This window comes from Trichosurus vulpecula, chromosome 3, assembly GCF_011100635.1.
Source record: "Trichosurus vulpecula isolate mTriVul1 chromosome 3, mTriVul1.pri, whole genome shotgun sequence".
Classification (NCBI taxonomy): Eukaryota; Metazoa; Chordata; class Mammalia; order Diprotodontia; family Phalangeridae; genus Trichosurus; species Trichosurus vulpecula.
In genome coordinates, this window is record NC_050575.1 from 376839193 (window position 1) to 376859068 (window position 19876).

Consider the following 19876-nt stretch of genomic DNA (forward strand, 5'->3'; position numbering starts at 1 on the left):
CTTCACTCAGTGATCTTCCTAAAGCACAAGTATGATTCTCTCTCTCTCTCTCTCTCTCTCTCTCTCTCTCTCTCTCTCTCTCTCTCTCTCTCTCTCTCCCCCCCCCCTCTTTCTCACACACACACACACACACACACACACACACACACACACACACACTAAACTCCATTGGCTCCCTTTCACCTCCAGGATCAAATGTAAAATCCTCTGCTTGGAGTTTGAAGCTCTTCATAACTTGCCCCCCTCCTAAATTTCCAGTCTTCCTCCACTTTACAACCCCACTCCATATGTTCTATCTCCGCACCCTCACCCCAGCCCAGCCCAGCCCAGCTCAGGCATTCTTCTATCTGGTGAAAATGACATCCTTGTTGTTCTTCAAACCAGACACTCAATTTCCTGACTCTGGGCACTGTCACTGGCTGAACCCTAAGCTTGGAACACTCTCCCTCTTCATCCCCACCTCCCTGTTTCCCTGACTTCTTTCAAGTCCCTGCTAAAATCCCACCTTCTACAAAAAGCCTTTCCCAATCCACCTTGATACTAGTGCCTTCCCTCTGTTGATTATTCCCAGTGTATCCTGCATGTAACCCATTAGTACATTTGCACATTATCTCCCCTATTCAACTTGGAGTTCCTTGGGAACAAGGACTTTTCCCTTTCTTGGTATCCCCGGCTCTTAGAACAGTGCCTGGCACATAGTAGTTACTTAATAAATGTTTATTGACTGACTGGCCATCTGGTATTGGTTAAAAAATGGTAGATCAGTAGAACACACTAGGCAAAGGATAAGCAGAATCAATGGACCTCAATAGCCCGGTGTTTGATAAAATAGAAAACATAATTTATTTAGGAAACAACTCCCTATTTGATTAAAAAAAAAACTGCTGGCAAAACAGAAAAGCAGAAATTAGATTTGAACAAAAACCTTACCTCATATTCCGCAATACTAAATGGATATATGGCCTTAATTAAAGAGCATACTCAAAAAAAAATTAAAGAGAAGCAGATCATATTACTTTTCACAGCACGGGTAAGGAATATATTGTTTTTAAATTTTTTTTTCTATTTTTGGAGGATGGAAGGGCAAGGGAACTGGGATTAAGTGACTTGCCCAAGGTCACACAGCTAGTAAATGTGTCAAGTGTCTGAGGCTGGACTTGAACTCATGTCCTGCTGACTCCAGGGCCGGTGCTCTGCTCACCTAGCTGCCCCAGGAATATATTCTTAACCAAAGGAAGAATAGAGGCGATTAACAGAAGATAAAATAGACGACTTTGATTATATCAAACTGAAAAAGCAATCTGAAGACAAAATCAATGCACCTAGTGTAAAAAGGAAAGCTGTCAAGTAGGGGAAAAAAAATCTTTATCAAATATCTCCCTCTGAGATATACAACTAATTAAGGTGTATGCACAGATATGTGAGTACAAACTATTCCCCAATAAACAAGTTGTCAAGGTAGTCGACGGAAGGCGGACATGTGTGAACCCAGCTCTCGGGCGCCTCTGAGGTTCTGAAGGGCGTCACGAGGCCAGAAGGGAGCCTGGCACGAGGCTGGGAAGGAAAGTGGCAAGCGCCGCGGGCGCACATGCGCAGTGAGGCTCCTGAGGGGGCGTCCCGAGGCCGGGAGGTAAAGCTGCACGCGCCGCGGGCGCGCATGCGTAGTGAGGCTTCTGGGGGGGGGGGGTGTCCCGAGGCCCGGAAGGCGGGCACCCGGACAGTTTGAGGTGGGGGGGGGATCGCGCGGCTACTGCCGTTGGCCGAAGGCAAAGGCGGGTGGGGTGCTCTGGAGCTGAGTCGGAGGAAGCCGGGGAGCGGTCAGGGTCAGACCGGCTAGGAAGCCCTCGCTTGTGCCATGGACTCCCAGAGCGCCTCGGAGGTGGAGAGCAGGACTGTGATCGAGTTCCTGAGTTCCATCAAGGGCCTAGTGAAGATGCTACGGCTGGTGAGGGGGAGGCTTGGCCTAGGGAGAGGGTGTCTGTGAGAGGATGGCCGCCGGGTCAGTCGCTAGGTGACGGGGCCTTCGCATTTCGGCCTCAGCCCAGGGGGTGGAGTAGAACAGGCCCGGGTCGGGGCTGGGCCCCCGGGAGCGCCTGCAGCCGTGTCCGAGGTCTGGGCCTCGAAGCCTGAGTCACACACACACACCCAGTGCTTAGGGACCCTGAGGGGCCTCAAAAGCAGGGGACTTTCCCTTGGACCATGCGGCCCTCTCCAGAGTCCAGACAGGGGAGACCTGCCAGGTGGAAAAGGAAGGAGGACTGGGAGGCCAAGGTAGAGAAAGTAACATAAGGCCCCTAAAAAGCCTCGGAGCCCGACTGTATTAGAAAGTGGACTGTGAGGGTGTGGGTGGTTAGAATGCTTTGGTACCGTAAGAGCGTGACTGTACAGTTTGAGACTGACTTGAACCATCAGGAAAGTAGTGCTATATTTAATAGAAATTACAGGTACTTGTCAGGTGTGACTATGAAGTAATATAACAGATCTTCCCATCCGCACTCAACAGACATTGACCGGGCACCTGATGATATGTGCCAGGCACTGTGGGTGTTAGAGATGATTAAGACAAAGCCCCCAACCTCTGGGAATTTGCAGTCTGGTAGGGGAGAAGAGGCATCTACCCAGATGACATAAATATAGGATAGAATATACTAAGTATCGCTGGAAAGGTAAAAAGTGCTGTGGGAGTTCCAAGGAAGGAGAGAGTGGATCAGGAAAGGCTTCATGGAGGAGGGGGGCCTAGGAACTGAGCCTTGAAGTAATAATGACACATGCTCGCATTTGTTTATATAACACTTCTAACATTTTTGTCGCAGCTAGTAGGTTCAGCGAGTATTATCTCAGATGAGAAAGCTGAGGCTCAGAGTTGAAGTGACTGGCTCACTAGCAGAGACCGCATTCAGACCCTTTAAGGAGATTTTCTTGAGATTTCTGGTGAGAGGTGATGAAGGAAAATGGAAATAGAGAAGGGAAAGGAATGAGGAAGAAATATGACTGACAGGAGAAGGGTAAAAGACTAAGGCCTCATACCAGAGTGAGTGAGAAGAATGGTGGTGCTGTTGAAATCGATGGGATGGAATAGAGAAGTCAAAAGGAGAGTGTAGTTTGGAGTAAAGGAAGGGAAGAAACTCAAAGTAGTGCCTTGTCTCTAGATAGGTCAGATTTGAAGTTATAGTGTCATGATCCTGTTTTTCGTTGTTTTGTTATTTACTGTATGTTAACTGATTTTCCTATGGTGAACCTGGATTCTAGTAACCCATTGCCCTGAAGGGATGAGCCTTGAGGAGTAATTCATCCATCTGAGCTCTAAAAGAGGGGTGATAGGGCCTGCAGTGGAAGAGAAAGGTATCATTTTTACCTTTGGCCCCAAAGTATCTACTATCTCACCTGTGCTACTGAAATGGAGCCAAGAGAGTCATGGAGGGAGGTCCTTGAAAGGCCTAGCCAGGGTCACTGGTTGAACAGGTAAAGAAAAATAAATTTTTGGAACTCATCCTAGTAGTTCCATTGAGCTATGCATGCCCCTCACCAAGACTTGGCAGTGATCCAGCTAGTTAGCATTTATATAAACTACTGTGTATCATGCACTATACTAATTACTGAAGATACAAAGGAAAAAATAAAAACCAGTCCCTGTCCTCAAGGAGCTTTCATTCTAGTGAGGGAGACAACGAGTATATAGAGAAAATATCCAAGATGGAGAACCTGGAAGCCAGGACTATCTGGGTTCAAGTTCTGTCTTTTACTGTATGACCAAGGGCAGGTCACAGTCTTTCTGTACCCTAGAAGAAGTTTTCTTATTCAGGAGTTCCCTGTATCAATGAAATTGCAGGACCAGTTCTTGCCGCTACATTACAGAGTAATTGGAAGGTAACCTTGGAGGAGAAGGCACTAAGTCAGGGAAGCTGGAAAGGCCTCCTAGAGAAGGCAGCACTTGAGGTGAGTCTTGAAGGAAGCCAAGGATTCTAAGAAGAGGAATAGAGAGTGAGTATTCTAGTCATGGAAGACAGTCAGTGAAAAAGGGTAGAAGTCCTGTGAGGAGTAACAAGTATGGCTGCACCTTTGAGTGCATGGAGAAGAGTAATGTGTAAGAACACTAAAAAGGAAGAAAGGTGCCTACTTCTGACAAGTTTCAAATGTGAAGTAGAGGAGTTTCTGTTCGATGCTTTTTGTAATTAATTTATTTTTACTTTTCAAGATTTATTTCCACAAGATTTTGAGTTACAAATTTTCTCCCCATCCCAAGATGGCATGTATTCTGATTACCCCTTTCCCCAGTCTGCCCTCCCTTCTATCACCCCACTCTCCCCCTTATCCCCTTTCCCTTACTTTCTTGTATGGCCAGATAGATTTCTCTACCCCATTGCCTGTATATCTTATTTCCCAGTTGCATGTAAAAACAATTTTTAACATGTTTTGTAGGACTTTGTGTTCCAAATTCTCTCCCTTCTTCCCTCACCACCCAACCTCTTTGAGAAGGTAAGCAATTCAATATAGGTTATACATGTATCATTATGCAAAAAACTTCCATAATAGTCATGTTGTGAAAGACTAACTATATTTCCCTCCATCCTGTCCTGCGCCCCATTTATTCAATTTTCTCCTTTGACCCTCTCCCTTTTCAAAAGTGTTTGCTTTTAATTACCCCTTCCCCCAATCTGCCTACCTCTTCTATCATCTTCCCCCCTTATGCCCTTCCCCCCTACTTTCCCATAGGGTAAGATTCCCAATTGAGTGTATATGTTATTCCCTCCTTAAGCTAAATCCGATGAGAATAAGGTTCATTCATTCCCTTTCACCTCCCCCCTCTTTCCTTCCATTATAACAGCTTTTTCTTGCCTCTTTTATGTAAGATAATTTACCCCATTCTATCTCTCCCTTTCTGTTTCTCCCAATATATTCCTCACTCACCCCTTAATTTTATTTTTTCAGATATCATTCCTTCATATTCATATTCAACTCACCCTGTGCGCGCTCTCTCTCTCTCTCTCTCTCTCTCTCTCTATATATATATATATATATATATATATGCATATATATAATATATACATATCTGTATGTGTGTGTGTGTATATATATATCTGTATGTATATATGTATATTCCCTTCAACTACCCTAATACTGAGAAAGGTCTCATGAGTTACAAATACCATCTTTCCATGTAGGAATGTAAACAGCTTGACTATAATAAGTCCTTTATGATTTTCTCTTTCCTGTTTACCTTTTCATCCTTCTCTTGATTCTTGTATTTTAAAGTCAAATTTTCTATTCAGCTCTGGTCTTTTCATCAAGAATGCTTGAAAGTCCTCTATTTCATTGAAAGTCTATTTTTTCCCAGAAGTATTACACACAGTTTTGCTGGGTAGGTGATTCTTGGTTTTAATCTTAGCTCCTTTGACCTCCAGAATATCATATTTCAAGCCCTTCAATCCCCTAACATAGAAGATTGTGTTTCCACAATACTCAAATTGTTTCCTTCTGGCTGCTTGCAATATTTTCTCCTTGACCTGGGAACTCTGGAATTTGGCTATAATATTCCTAGGAGTTTTCCTTTTGGGATCTTTTTCAAGAGGAGATCAGTAGATTCTTTCAATTTCTATTTTATCTTCTCGTTCTAGAATATCATGGCAGTTTTCTGTGATAATTTCTTGAAAGATGATGTCTAGCCTATTTTTTTGATCATGACTTTCAGGTAGTCCAATAATTTTTACATTATCTCTCCTGGACCTATTTCCTTGGTCAGTGGTTTTTCCAATGAGATATTTCACATTGTGTTCTATTTTTTCATTCTTTTGGTTCTGTTTTATAATTTCTTGATTTCTCATAAAGTCATTAGCTTCCATTTGCTCCATTCCAATTTTTAAGGAATTTTTTTCATCAGTGGTCTTTTGGACCTCCTTTTCCATTTGGCTAATTCTGCCTTTTAAAGCATTCTTCTCCTCATTGGCTTTTTGGAGCTCTTTTGCCATGTGGGTTAGTCTATTTTTTAAGGTGTTATTTTCTTCAGTATATTTTTGGGTCTCCTTTAGCAAGCTGTTGACTCATTTTTTCATGATTTTCTTGCATCACTCTCATTTTTTTCCCCAATTTTTCCTCTTCTTCTCTTACTTGATTTTCTAAATCCTCTTTGAACTCTTCCATGGCCTGAGACCAGTTCATATTTTTTTTGGAGGCTTTTGATGTAGGATCTTTAACTCTGTTGACTTCTTCTGGCTATATATTTTGATCTTCTTTGTCACCAAAGTAAGATTCTATAGTCTGAGGTTTTCTATGCTGTCTGCTCATTTTCCTAGCCAATTACTTGACTTTTTAGCTCTTTGCCAAAGTAGAACTCTGCTTCCAGAGTGGAAAGTGCTCTATCCTGGGGCTGGGGACAGACCACACCCTTCTCTCACCCAGCTCCAACAGAGTTTTTCCACTGACCTGCTAAGTTTTCTTTGGAGTTTTTGGGTTGAGAAGTCCAGAAACCACCACAGCTCAGTGATTCAGGGCCCTGAGACCTGCTCCACCCAGTCTGCTCCAGCCTGGTGTGTTCTGGCGCAGCCCATGCTGGGCTTCACTCTGCTCCCAGCACTGTGTGATCGACCCTTCCCAGTGACCATCCAGGCCATCTTGGGCTGGAGACTTGTTTCACTGTCATTTTGTGGGTTCTGTAGCTCTAGAATTTGTTTAGAGTCATTCTTTACAGGTCTTTTGGAGGGGTTTGGGGGAGAGCTCAAGAAGTCCCTGTTTTCAGTCCTCCATTCTTTTTGATCCTAGAGGTAATATGCAACCCCTGGAGTTTTTTAAGTGAGGATTGGAGAGGAATCCAGGATGACACCTAGGTTGTGAGCTTGAGGGACTGGGAAGACAGTGGTGCCCTCTACAGTAATAAGGAAATTTAGAAGCTGGGAAGGCTGTCCAGAGCACAGGTGACATCAAGTTCAAGAGGTTTAATAGACAATTGGAGACATGAGACTGGAGATCAGCAGAGAGGTTAGGGTTTGATAAATAGATTTCAGAATCATTAGCATATATATGATAATTGAATCCATTGGAGCTGAGATCACCAAGTAAAATAGTAGCAAAAGAGAAGAGAACAGAGCCCTGTGGGACATTCACAGTTAGTGAGTGTGACCTGGACAAGGATGCAGCAAAGGAGGCTGAGGAGTGGTCAGGCAGGGCGAAGGAGAACAGGGAGAAAGTAGTGTCCAAAACTAGAAGAGAGGATCAGGGAGAAGAAGGTGATTGACAGTAACAAAGGCTGCAGACAGATCTAGAAGGATGAAGACTGAGGAAAAAGCTATTGGCTTTGGAGATTAGGAGGTCATTCATGACTTTGGAGTAATCATTCACCAGAGTTGTGGGGCCAGAAGCCACATTATAAGCATTTAAAGTGGATGAGTTATGGGATGTAAACGTAGGGTATTTTAAAAGGAATTTGGCTATATACATTAAGCACCTTACTCATAGTCACAGGTAACTAGAAGTACATGTTGAAAGCAGGATTCAAACTCAAGTCTCTTGACATAAGCCTAGATATAGTAGTTTCCATTATACAATGCTAGTGATGATATGTCTGAAAATAATAGTAAGCATTTATATATTATTATGAGTGAAGCAGTTCTCAAACTTTTTGGTCTCAGATCCCCTTCTTACTGTTAAAATTACAATATTGAAGACTCTAAAGAGCTTTTGTTTATGTGGGTGATAACTGCAGATAGCTACCATATTAGAAATTAAAAGAGAAAATATTTTTAAATGTTTATTAATTCATTTAAAATAGTATTAACAAACCCATTATATGTTAACATAACTAACATTTTATGAAAAATAATTTATCTTCCAAAACAAAATTTAGTGAGAATTGCTGTTTTTCATTTTTGCAAATCTCTTTGTCTTCAACAGGTGTATTCTCTAATCTGCTTCAACATTCAGTCTCTTGTTAATATGTTGTTTGAAGTATGTGAGGAAAATCTAGAGCCTCACATAGATAAGTAGTTGGAAAAGGGAGATGTATTTTAATAGCCTCTTCAGATAATTCTGTATATTGTCCTTTGATACTAGTTAATCAAAACTTGATAAGTACTAATTTCTTAAAGGTTAGTTGCAGTATGGAATCTGAAACCATATCAATGTACTTTTTGTACTCTTACTTTAAAATTCATTGAGTTATCTTGTACTTTGAATGGATTGTTTACCCATGCATAATTCTGAAGCATCACATATTGGTCATTTGGGGAAAAAAAGTATTCGCTGTGTTTTACAGATCCCCCAAATTAGACACATTTCATTATATAGTACAGAAATCAATTTCTTACTATCAGCACCAGTCTCATCAGAAAAGCCTTTTTAAATATCTAGGAAACTGTCAAACTTACGGTGATGGATCCAAGTTTTCCAAAAATTCCGATTTTTGTTTGCAAGCTCAAATTTTTAAAAAAAAAATTTTTTGGAAAGCTCAAATTTTATCATTGGCAAGAAATACTTTCAGTTTTTTTTTCCCTTGAAGTGACTGGTTTACTTCATTTCTGAGAAAATGTATGTCAGATATCCAAATCTGAATAACTAAAGTTTGTCTCTTAGTCATTATTGCTGTCAGTGGATAGAGCGCTGTGCCTCATGTCTGGAAGATCTGAGTTCACATGCAGCCTGAGACAATTACTAGTTTTGTGACCCTGAGCAAATCACTCTAACCTCAGTTTCTTCAACTATAAAATGGGGATAGTAACAGGTTGTTGTTGTGTTTGTCCTTCGTTATCAAAGAGGACCATGACATCAGGGAAGTGATGACATGACTTGCAGTTGACTTTGATTTGAGGGAGGGCTGTGCAAGGTCACTAGCCTCACTTTCTCCTCCAGAGCCATCTGGGTCCAGTGGCATGATATTCACCAGGATGACTGGAGACAACCCAGGATGCACTGGGAGACCCTGGCCCTTTCAGGCTCAGGCCTTTTCATGTACTCACTTAGAGTGAGGTAATACCCATTCAGTGAATAGGCCTCTTTAAGAAGTGAGTCAAGGGATGGCCCCTTTAATTAGAAAAAAGAAAAAAAATGAAGGTGGGAGGGGAAGACCCTCAGGGTTGCTGTTCCAAAGAGAAATAGTTACCATTAACATTCACTCTAAGCCAGGAAGGCCCCAAATACAGCCATTAAGTGGAGCTTGGGCAGGGACCTATAGTGGCCCAATCTCTGAGCTTCAGAGTGAACTGCAATGAAGGAAGAATGAAGGAGGGAGGGAGGAAAGGAAGGAATCTAGCCAGTAAACCCCAAGGTAAGTAGGCTGCTTCTGGCCATCAAAATTTACCTTCCTTTGAAGAGAAGGACAGGGACAGGGAGAGGGAGAGGACGAACTGAGTTACCCAACTAGCTGGGTCCCCTTTCAGGCAGCTTGGTATAACAGTACCTACCTTGAAGAGTAGTATTTGTTAAGTATTTAGCACAGTGCTAAGCACATAGTAGGGGTCTCCTCACCCCCACTCCTCCATTAACATGTCTGTAGATTTCTCCATTTGTAAGGCAAAAGTACAATTCTGCAGATTAAATAATAACTCAGTCTCCATATTCACAGCTAAATCTAACACATAGGTCATGTAGCCTCTGGAAAACACTGTATGCTTATGGAAGTATGAGGTTGAAAAAGGCAAATAACATCTCAGTATTATTATAAAAAGTTTTGACCTCACAGCCCTCCTGAAAGAGGATTTCAGACCATATACTCTGAGAACTTCTGGCATAGTATGAGATGTGGCCTCAGGAAACCTGGATTCAAGTAGTGCCTCTGACCCTGGGCAAATCACTTAATCAGTGTTCCAGGCAATCTGCTTTGTTAGAAGGAGGTTCCTACATGGATGAAAGCTTCATTGCTTTCCCATATCCCCATCCCCAATGTATGTGTATAAGTTTATAAAGATTTATAGTATGTGGCAGGAATTTGCTATGGCATACCCCCACCAATTGGGGAATGGGAGGGCTTGTGGAACGAAGGGAGAGGAAGAAGAATTGGTGAAGCAAAGAGCTGGGGGCGGGGGGGAGAGGAGAGAAAGGAGAAAAATATAAAGGGCACAAATGCTGGAAGATTTGCCTCAGCAAACAAAAGAAATCTGTCTTAATACTTCATAGTCACACCTCATGCCTATGTATTTAGAAAGCAATCATAGTTAGAAATGTTTACAACTTGAAACAAAATTATATTGAAGTAAATCCTTTTTTTTCTTACAGATTTTGATTGTAGCAACCTTGGTCATATATGTTCTTACTCAAGCCCCTGAACCATACATAGTAATCACAGCTTTGGAGTCCATCAGTGCATTATTTTTCATAGTATTGTATATACTGAGACTTGACCTAGTGTGGAAATGTTTGTTTTGGCCTTTACTCGTAAGTGTCCATTTTTATAGTGAAATTTTTTTTCCTGTATATTAAGGCCTTTACTGTATGAGCCCCATTCTTTAATATTAAAGACCTTTTTAGCCCAGGCCACTGTATTACTTTCTCTACATGCTTACATAGAGCTCTGTTACACAGCTAAGCTACGGTCCTCCACCCATTCATAGGGTAGTCTTGGGAGAGTTGGTCAGTAGGAGTGCCTCTAACCTTTAAGCTTCAGGGTGTTATCCCACTAAGTCTCTCTCACAGTCACACTCCACGCATCTCCAAAGCTACATAATTGAAGTGCAGTATATGACAGCCATCATCTCATATCTGATAATCCTGGCCAGAGTGAAGAACACTGGCTATTGCATAAAATTCCTGTATTAAACTCAGAGGCAAAAAATTAAGCTTAATGGGAAACAATATAGTACAACATGATAGTTAAAATATGAAGAATTTTCTCAATTTTTCCTTTTAAAAATGTTTTGGATAATTTTTTGTTCTGAATTAGACAAATATCAACTAACATGAGCATTTCCATATAGGAAAAAGGACTGTATGTGAAACCATATATCTCTTATTACATACAACTTGCTTTTTAAAAAAGTATATAATAAATTCAATACACTAGTTTCAAAATTCTTCTGCTTGTCTGTGTTTCCTTCTGAATTTCCTTCTGCTCCGTTCTATTCATTTTTTAAAGCTTCAGTGACCCTTTTTTTAGGCAGCTAGGTGGTTAGTAGATAGAGCACTCAGCCTTGAGTCAGGAAGACCTGAGTTTAAATCCAACTTTAGACACTCCTAGCTATGTGACCCTGTGCAAGTCACCCAATCTCTGCCTCAGTTTCCTCAAATATAAAATGAAGATAACATCACCCACCTTGCAGGGTTGTTGTAAGATCAAAAGAGATAATATTTATAAAGTGCTTAGCACAGTGCTTGGCACATAGTGAGAACTATGTAAATGCTTATTCCCTTCCCCCTACTTACTATCTCTGTAATCCTTCTCTCCCTTTGTCTTCTTTTTTAGTGCCACTATTAATATTCCCCTTCTCCCCTATAGCCCCTACCCCATTAAAAAAAACAAACCCTTAAAACAAGTAAGCATAGTCAAGGAAAACAAATCATGTGTTGGCCATATCTAAAAAACAGATCTGCACATCAAGTCTGTCACCTCTTTTGTCAGGAGTTCGGTAGCGTGGCTCATCATTGGTCCTCTGGAGTTACAGTTCATCATTGCATTGATCAGAGTCCTCAAGTCTTTCACTGTTTTTCTTTAGTGTCATAGTTCTGTATTAATTATTCTAGTTCTGCACACTTCATATGTGTCTTCTCAAGTTTCCCTGACTCCATCTCTTTTGTCATTTTTTACAGTCCCCCGAAATTCTATTACCATCATCTAACCATAATTTTTTTCATCCAGTTCCCAATTAATGGACATCAGCCATATTCTTTAGAAAGTATTTTCTTCTGTGGTAACACTTTACTTAGCATATAACCCCTGCACACTTGAATACTCATAGAACCAGTAAAATTCTTGTTTTGTATGGGATAAGCCTATTCTAAAAGATGACAACCCCATCAGTTAAGTTGATCTATGAATGAATCTCAAATGCTCAGCAACCCATATAACTTGTAATGCAGGTCAGCCTCAGGTAGGCCTGACCTAGGCAAAGTTATTCTTTAATATTCCCTTCATCTTTTGATGCCCATTTTCAGCACCCCAACTCCCAGACCCTGATTTTGCACCCCCACCAGGGTTTATTCCAGCTGGCAGTATCACTACAGTAATGTTATGAACTCATCCTTTCTGTTAGCTCCTCTGATAACTGCTGAGGGCAAGGGACTACTGCCAGGCAAAACATGAATATATTTTAATAAAGGCCAGGGACATGCTAATGGTATCAAAGAGTGAGCATTTATGTTCTATTTGCATTTCTCTCCGATTTAAAGGAGGTAGTCTTGTGGAGATAGAGGATCTTGATAGGGCCCAACAAGACCCCTTAGACCACCTGCACTGAAGAGCTGATGCTGTTGGTGGGACAGCTCAGGAAGTAAACTGCACTAAAGTCCTTTTACTTGAAAATACATTTACTGAAACTAAATGCTGTAGTTCAAGACATTGTCAGATCAACCAGTCACATTGGGTAACCTTACCAGGAATAATGGTACAACTGTCAAACCAATTGTTGCATTTGGCAAGATGAATATTGACTGAGGGTTTTATTTTGTACAAATTGCCCACTCTCTGAACATCTAATTAGTGACAGCAGAATAATTCATAGGATGGTAGATATAGAACTGGAAGGGCCCTTAAAGTCAAAAAGCACTTAGTAAGTGCCTAATATATGCCAGTACTGTGCTAACTCCTGACCTTAAAGGCCAGCTAGGCCAACCCCTTCACATGAATGAGGAGAAATGGAGGCCCAGCAAGGTTACGCAGGGCAAGTGGCAGGATTGAGATTTGAACCCAGATCCTCTGACTAAATCCAAGTGCCCTTTTCCCTTTACCACCCTGCCTCATTATTTGAGTTAGAACATATGCCATTCATGAATATTTCCCTGCACCTACAATACCTAAACATTGAGCATTGCCGACATCCTATAATTGATACCCCTGGAGCCTTTCTGTCCTACCCAAAGTAGGGTTAGTAGCTGTGACTCAGCTGTGGTCGAGAAAAACAGGATCACTGGGTGCCGCTCTGAGCACCTCACTTCTATAGGACTGGGGGACTAAAGTGTGCTTTAAGGTTAGCAAAGCACTTCACACACATGATCTCATTGACCCTCACAGTGATCTCATTCCTAGTTCACGAGTGAAGAAACTTGAGCCTTGGAGAAGTGACTTGCAATGGTTGCCCAGTTAGTAAGTCATAGAGCTTGAACCCATTAAGCCATGCTGCCTTTCTTAGACTTTGCTACATAGACTTTTTTGTCAGCCTCAGTTTTCAGGAAAATATGACTTCTTTATATTATTTTTCAGGATGTTATAAACTCACTTATGACCGTAGTGTTCCTTATGATTGTATCCGTTTTGGCATTAGTACCAGAAACTGATTTAATTGCTGCTATTGGAGGGGTAAGTAGTGGTCTTGGTAGCTTCATTCCCTAATCTAATTGATGTCTATAAAAGTCTGAATAATTAATGGTATCAATTGTATCCCCAGAATTGGAGTATGATTTTATACTAAGATTACAGTACCATTTACTCTTGGAAATATACTAAACTTGGATTTCTTCATATTAATGTAATGATTCCTTATCTGCAAGTGTCATATGGCTGGACCATCTAATAATTCTTGCCATTTGGAAATGTTATTTACATCTATTTCTCTTAAGATTTGTACAGAAGTGAGGTCTTAGAATCCCAGATTTATAAGGGACCTCAGAAGTCATCCGCTTTAACCCCTATCCTGAAATCACCTCTATCCTTTCCAGTGAGTGGTCACCTAGTTTATGTTTACACACCCCCAGTGATACAGAAGCATACATTACTTCCACAAAACAAAAATCTGCCTTCCTGTTACCTCATTAGTCAGTCCTAATGCCACTTTTATATGTCAGCCCTTCAGACGCTTGAAGGCAGTCATCATGTATCTACCTAAACTACCCTTACTCCAATCAATCTTTTCTTCTCTCATGGTCCTGGAAAGTCACCTGCTATAATGGAAAGAGCGCAGAATGTAGAGTCAGTGTCTCTGCCATTTACTACTATGTAGCTTTGGGCAAGTTACTTGGCCCCTCTGTGCCTCAGTTCTCATCTGTTGCAGGGACTTCATGACCTCTAAAGTCTCTTCCAAGTCTTAAGTCTTTGATTACCCTTCTCCCACTTTCAATGTGCTTTAGACCCAATTTGTCTACTTTAGAGGAAGAAACAAAGGTTTTCACATTTTTAGTCCAAAAAGATCTGCAGAGTTCTCACATGGAAACCCCTGTCCTCTTCAGAACAGTGCGGTGAGGCAGGCCAGTAAGTTTGCCTTTTCTTATTGCAAAGCCAAGTATGTCGGTCACTTAGATGTCATTGTGCTCAGAAGAAAGACCAGAATATGGCAGTTAGAGTGAGGAATGACCTCTTTGTTAAAATAAACTCTCAGGAATCTAGCAGTGAGTATATTCCTCCTCCACACAGATTTGATCATTTGCTTAGTCTCTACATGTTATCTTTAGTCTCAGTTTCTCCTTAAGATGCTAGTCACCATCAGCTTGTTCCTCAAGAGCATCATGGACAACATTCATATATTTAATACAAATCAGTTCTATTTTTCAGGCCCCTAAGAGGAATCCTAAAAATGCTATTTCCTTTAGGTAGATGGAGCTTAATCTGTGACATCTATAGCCCATATATAACATTTATGTGTATACATCCTATATAACTTCCCTAGATTGAGCTGATTCACTTTTACCCATTTCACCAAAAGAATGGTAGACTGGAGGAAGTACCAGACTGGGTGGTAGAAACCTGGATTTATATTTTAGCTCTGACACAAATGCACTGTGTGAACCTGGGTAAATCATTTCCCTTTTATGGGCCTTAGTTTCCCTATCTGTCAAATGAAGCTGTTGGCCTGGATGATTGTTAAGGTTCCTTCCTGCTTTAATATTTCATGATTCCATTAAAATCAAGGTGTTAAACAGTAAAGACATAATGCTAAGCACTCATGAGTTTATACAATGCTCTGGGGAAATAGACTCCATACACAGGTACAGATGGTGAATATTTTTTCAGGCCTCTTCTGAATAGCCAGCCCTTCTCTCCTTTTCCAAACAGCTACTGGAGAAACTTTTTTTGAAAATAAATTATTTTTCATTAACAAGCATTTATTTTCTCTCTCTAATTTCTGAAGAAATTTTGGAGAAAAGAGAGGATTTTGACAGAGATCAGAATAAGGAAAAGGGGGGGTTAGATTAAATGATCTTTAAGATCCCTACTAGTCTATATCTAAGTGAAGGAATCAACCTAAAGATCTAGGCTCAGAAAAGATCATTATGAATATTTTGTTAAATATTACAAGAGGGAATGGGAAATTATTCTCTGTTCCATGGATAACTAAAAATAATAACTTTTTTTAAAAACAGATCCTTGGAATTGTGGCAACTGTGTTAACCATTGGAGATGCTGCCCTCATTTACAGAAAACTTATGTTTAATCCAAGTGGTCCCTTCGAGAAAAAGCACAGTCACGACAAAAAGCGACGCTCCCGTCACTCTCGCCACTCTCATCACTCTCATCATAGTTACGAGCCTCAGCCCTCTCTGGAAAAAAAATGAAAAGTTGTAATTTTATTTATTGTGAATTCAAATATATTTCTGTAGTCTTTCATGTTTTCTCTAAAGTGTGAAATTGGGAAAAGGGGGAAAAAGTAAAATAGAGAAGAATTTCCAGTGGACAAATTCTGGAAACAGGGAGACTGGTAGCATTTCTGCCTTAGAGGTGGAAGAATAGGATGTACTCAATTCTGTGATCCTGGTTCTCTCTGAATGGCAGATGACTTGGTCTTGATAGTTGGCTGCTTTTCTCTGTAAAACCAGGGAGTTGGATTAAATCATCACTAAGGTCCCTACCTGCTCTGTATCCTGTAATCCTGAAGTTGCCAGTCTCCTTCCAGCCCAGGGTATTGGGTTGTCTGAAAGCTTAGAATTAGAACTGGGATAAGGCAAGATTTAAGACTTGTACCCCTGCCTGTGTGCATAGGAAAATGTAAACTTGTACAACTCATTCAACATGATGAACCATAGATTGTTCAAGTTGGAAGAATGACCTCAGTGGTCATCTAATGCAGAGCTTCTTAAACTTTTTCCACTTCTGACCCCATGTGGGGTCATGACTCAGTGCAACACTCCTATTTTATATAGGAAAAATGAGTCTGTCACAGAATCCCTGCCTATTGTGAAAAACAGTTTTCTTGCATTAAAAATATGTGCATTTGTTAAAAAAAAGTCTCAAAAATTCTTGGGCCACTCCCTACCTTTTCTATCCTTAGTCCTGATTCTATACAGTTGCATCTATACTCTCCTCATGTGTAGTGAGTTGGTAAAGCTTTTAGGACAGAAGAGGAATACCCAAAAGACTTTGGATTATGCAAATAGTAACAGAAGACATGTGGTAGTTTAAAGTTTGCAAGTCATTTTACATGCATATTACAGATGACCTTGGGATAGGCTAGAGAGAGTAGCTGTGAGGTGGAGTAAAGAATTGATAGAGGGGGAATGTAAAAGCTACAGGAACTGGGGAAGGCAGAGGATCACATGAAGTCTGAAAGTACAGGCTGATTTCAAGGCAGTAACTCTGTTGCTGCCCACAGCTAAAGGGATTCAACTAACATGGGCTGAAAATATAAAGTCAGAGCTGAAGCTGACCCTCATGAGCACAGAGGAGAATAAGATCAGAGAAGAAAAGTAGAAGGAATGGGAGAAAAGTCCCCTTCTCCCTTCCTGTCATCCCCTGAATGAAGGTTCTGGAGCTGGTGGTAATGCCAAGAAGGGAAACATGGCAGGAACCTCAGTGACTGCTGATGACTGATGGTTCCACAGTTTATCTTATGAGGAAGGTAGGAGAAGAGGGAGGCCTGAGGTAACAGGTTCCACCTGCATTTGAAAAGGAGAAAAGACAAAGAGATCAAGTGCCTAGGACAAGCACCAAGGCGTTCTGCTACGCACTAGGGATACAACAACAAAATTAAAAACAGCCCCTGAAGACTTGTGTGAACTGATGAAGAGTGGAGTGAGCTGGACCATGGGAACAATTTATGCAGCAACTACATTACCATAAAGGAAAGCAACTTTGAAAGACTTGGAAGAACTCTAATCAACGCAGTGTTTGGGTCATCAGTCCAGAAGACTGAGGATGAAGTATGCTTACCACTTCGTAGGGTATAGGAGCAGGACGAGATGCATCTTCACACTACCAATCTGCAAATTTGTTTGACTATTTGTGACCCAGGGGCTGTGGGGAGAGGAGGGGAGAAATGAGGGAAAAAGCCTAAGTGAGATATTTTAACATGTACAAAAGAGAAGGATGTTTCAGAAAGGGACAAGCAGGGCAGAGGTGGTGCTACTGTGTCAAATCTGATATATGCTTTTTTTAAGAAAAGCTATACAGAATAGAGATTCATGATTTCCTAGATAAGCCCCCTTTTCTGTTTGTATATTGAAATATTTGTGTGTGGTGTTTGTCAAGTTCATAATAAAGTATTTTTTAAAGAACACTCGCTGACCTCAAGTAGTGTATTCTACTAATTAAGTCAGCAATTCCAAGTCTGTAAGATAGCAAGAAGTCTGCCTACTGTATACAGGGTTGGGTTTATGTGTGTGTAATGAATGAAATAATGTGAAAAGAATTAGAGAACTATTGGTTGGTTGGCTGTTGTCCTTTGTTCTCCAAGAGGACCAAAATGACATCACTGTCCTAAAGTCAAGTTACAGTGTGTCTGACTGTGGCTGATCAGACCAATACAAGCTGGGCACAAATGGTCTATGTGAAGATTTGGGGTGGATTCTCTAAATCTGTGCATCTCGCATTTCTTTTGAGCTAATTCAATTATGCTTTGCTCGTAGAGCACAGCACCTTCTCTGATGTGGGCATGCCATGCTGAGCAGTCCTGTGCCAGTGTCTCCCATGTCACACAATCAATTCCAAAGTTCTCAAGAGAGATCTAGTATCACTTCTTCTGACTACCATGTGAGTTCTCTGTTGACAAGCATACATTTTACATTCAAACAATGTGGCCAGCCCATCGGAGTTGTGCTCTCTGAAGTATGTATCTGAACCTTCTGCTTCATCACTTGCCTTCACCACAGGACTTTGAGATAGATAAACATGGTAAAATGGCATGAGTGATGTCTCGATTCATGCATAAATTGGATTTAAGTGAGGCAGAGTTGCACAGAGTCATCAGCCTCAGTCTCCTTCAGAGTCATCACAGTCTAGTCACAGGACAGAATCAAGATGGCTGGTGATAGTTCAGGATGCAGCGGATCACCTTGGCATCTTCGATGTCTAACCAAGCTCTAAGCACTCCACAGTGCCTGCTTCAGCTGCCTTCATAGTTATTAGAACAGCTTGTTCTCATCCACCCATTGCACCAGGGGAAGTCTTCACACGCTTGGGGTAGACATCCCCTCTAACTCACCAACAGGTTTGGGATCCCTTGGTTTAGTCCGTCTGTCAGAATGGTTTACTGAAGTGAGGCCACTGTGCATGTTACAGCTTCTTAGAGCCACAGGTGAGAGGTGGAACAAACGGGCACCAAAGATGGGAGGCTGCTCTGAAAAGGGCTCGGCAGCCTTCCCCAGAAGTACGAGTCTTCCCTGAGCGCACCCTACACCCCTAGAAAACTATAAGAGTTGTATAAAAAGTAAGGTATTATCAACCAGTTTCAAAAGGCAACCACGACACTCAGAAGTTTATAACCCAAGCGAAAAATAATTGGGACGTGTGACAAAAATTTTACTTGGCAACATTTTTCTCTGACTATCCCTTGTTTCCATCTTTCCCCTTTTATAGTCCACCCTGACTGTCACAATGATTGTTTGCACACTGAAGTCCCATAGAATAATTTCTAACTTCTAAAAAATAGGAATTAACTAATATTTTGAAACATCTGTAATTTATAAATTTGCAGATACCATTGTCCATTTCATTAACAATTCTCATTTCTATATTATTTTAAAGTTTATAGAAGTTTCTTCAAAACAAGCCTAAGGGACAAGTACAAGTATTACTCTCTTACCCTCATTTTTTATATTAGAAAAGAGACTTCGAATGGAAAGGAAACTGCCATGATTCCCTATCACCTCCAGGATCAAAGGTAAAATCCTCTAGCATTCAAAGTTCTTCAGAACCTGACACCTGCCTACCTTTCCAGTCATCCTAGACTTTATTCTCACCAGCACTACCACCCAACATAGGCAGCTAGTTGGCTCAGTGGATAGAGTGCTGGGCCTGAGTTCCAATCTCACCTCAGATGCTAGCTATCTGACCCTGGACACATCACTTAATCTCTGTTTGCCTTAACTCACTGGAGAAAGAAATGGTAAATCACTCCAATATATTTGTCAAGAAAACCCCACGGACAGTATGATCCACGGGGTCACAGAGTCAGATACAACTGAATCGACTGAGCGACTCCCTAACATACTCTCTTTTTCCTCAAACAAGAAATTCTGTCTCCCAACTCGTCATTATCACAGGCTCTTCTTCATGCCTAGACCTCTCTTCCCTTCTCATCTCTGCTTCCTCCAAGTTCCAGATAAAGTCCCTCCTTCTATAGTAAGCCTTTCTAGATTCCCTTTAATTTTAATATATTCTCTCTGAGCTATTTCCATTTTATATCATTTGTTTGTACATGGTGATTTGGGGTATATGGGGTGTTCAAGGAGCACTAGCACCTCTGAGGTGAGGACTTGCTGAGTCCTTTTCAGGGCTGTTCATCCACCTTTGTTTGGTGTCTGTCTTGCACTCAACTCTCATCTGTGGCTCCAAGAAGCTGCAGCATGCATAGTGGACACACCCTGATAAACCATT

General features: G+C 41.1%; 1 protein-coding gene across 2 annotated transcripts; it reads left to right on the forward strand.

Annotated features, from left to right (window-relative positions):
- The first annotated feature begins 1655 nt into the window (after window positions 1-1655).
- LOC118840709 (chemokine-like factor) lies at window positions 1656-17559 on the forward strand. 2 transcript variants are annotated; one of them, XM_036748053.1, is made up of 4 exons: window positions 1656-1945; window positions 10201-10359; window positions 13337-13432; window positions 15430-17559. In XM_036748053.1, the coding sequence occupies exons 1-4, from the start codon at window positions 1856-1858 to the stop codon at window positions 15619-15621; spliced, it is 537 nt and encodes a 178-aa protein (XP_036603948.1). In that variant the 5' UTR covers window positions 1656-1855; the 3' UTR covers window positions 15622-17559. The 2 variants fall into 2 exon arrangements, with proteins under 2 accessions (XP_036603948.1, XP_036603950.1); XM_036748055.1 differs by lacking the exon at window positions 10201-10359 and having other exon boundaries at window positions 1748-1945; window positions 15430-17550.
- Window positions 17560-19876: the final 2317 nt, after the last annotated feature.

What these genes read in the sequence shown, in the direction of transcription:
- LOC118840709 (XM_036748053.1), top strand. Translation starts at nt 1,856, where the DNA reads ATGGACTCCCAGAGCGCCTCGGAGGTGGAGAGCAGGACTGTGATCGAG. An exon ending in TAGTGAAGATGCTACGGCTG is followed by an intron (nt 1,946 to 10,200) that starts GTGAGGGGGAGG and finishes TTTTTCTTACAG; the next exon opens with ATTTTGATTGTAGCAACCTT. An exon ending in TAATTGCTGCTATTGGAGGG is followed by an intron (nt 13,433 to 15,429) that starts GTAAGTAGTGGT and finishes TTTTAAAAACAG; the next exon opens with ATCCTTGGAATTGTGGCAAC.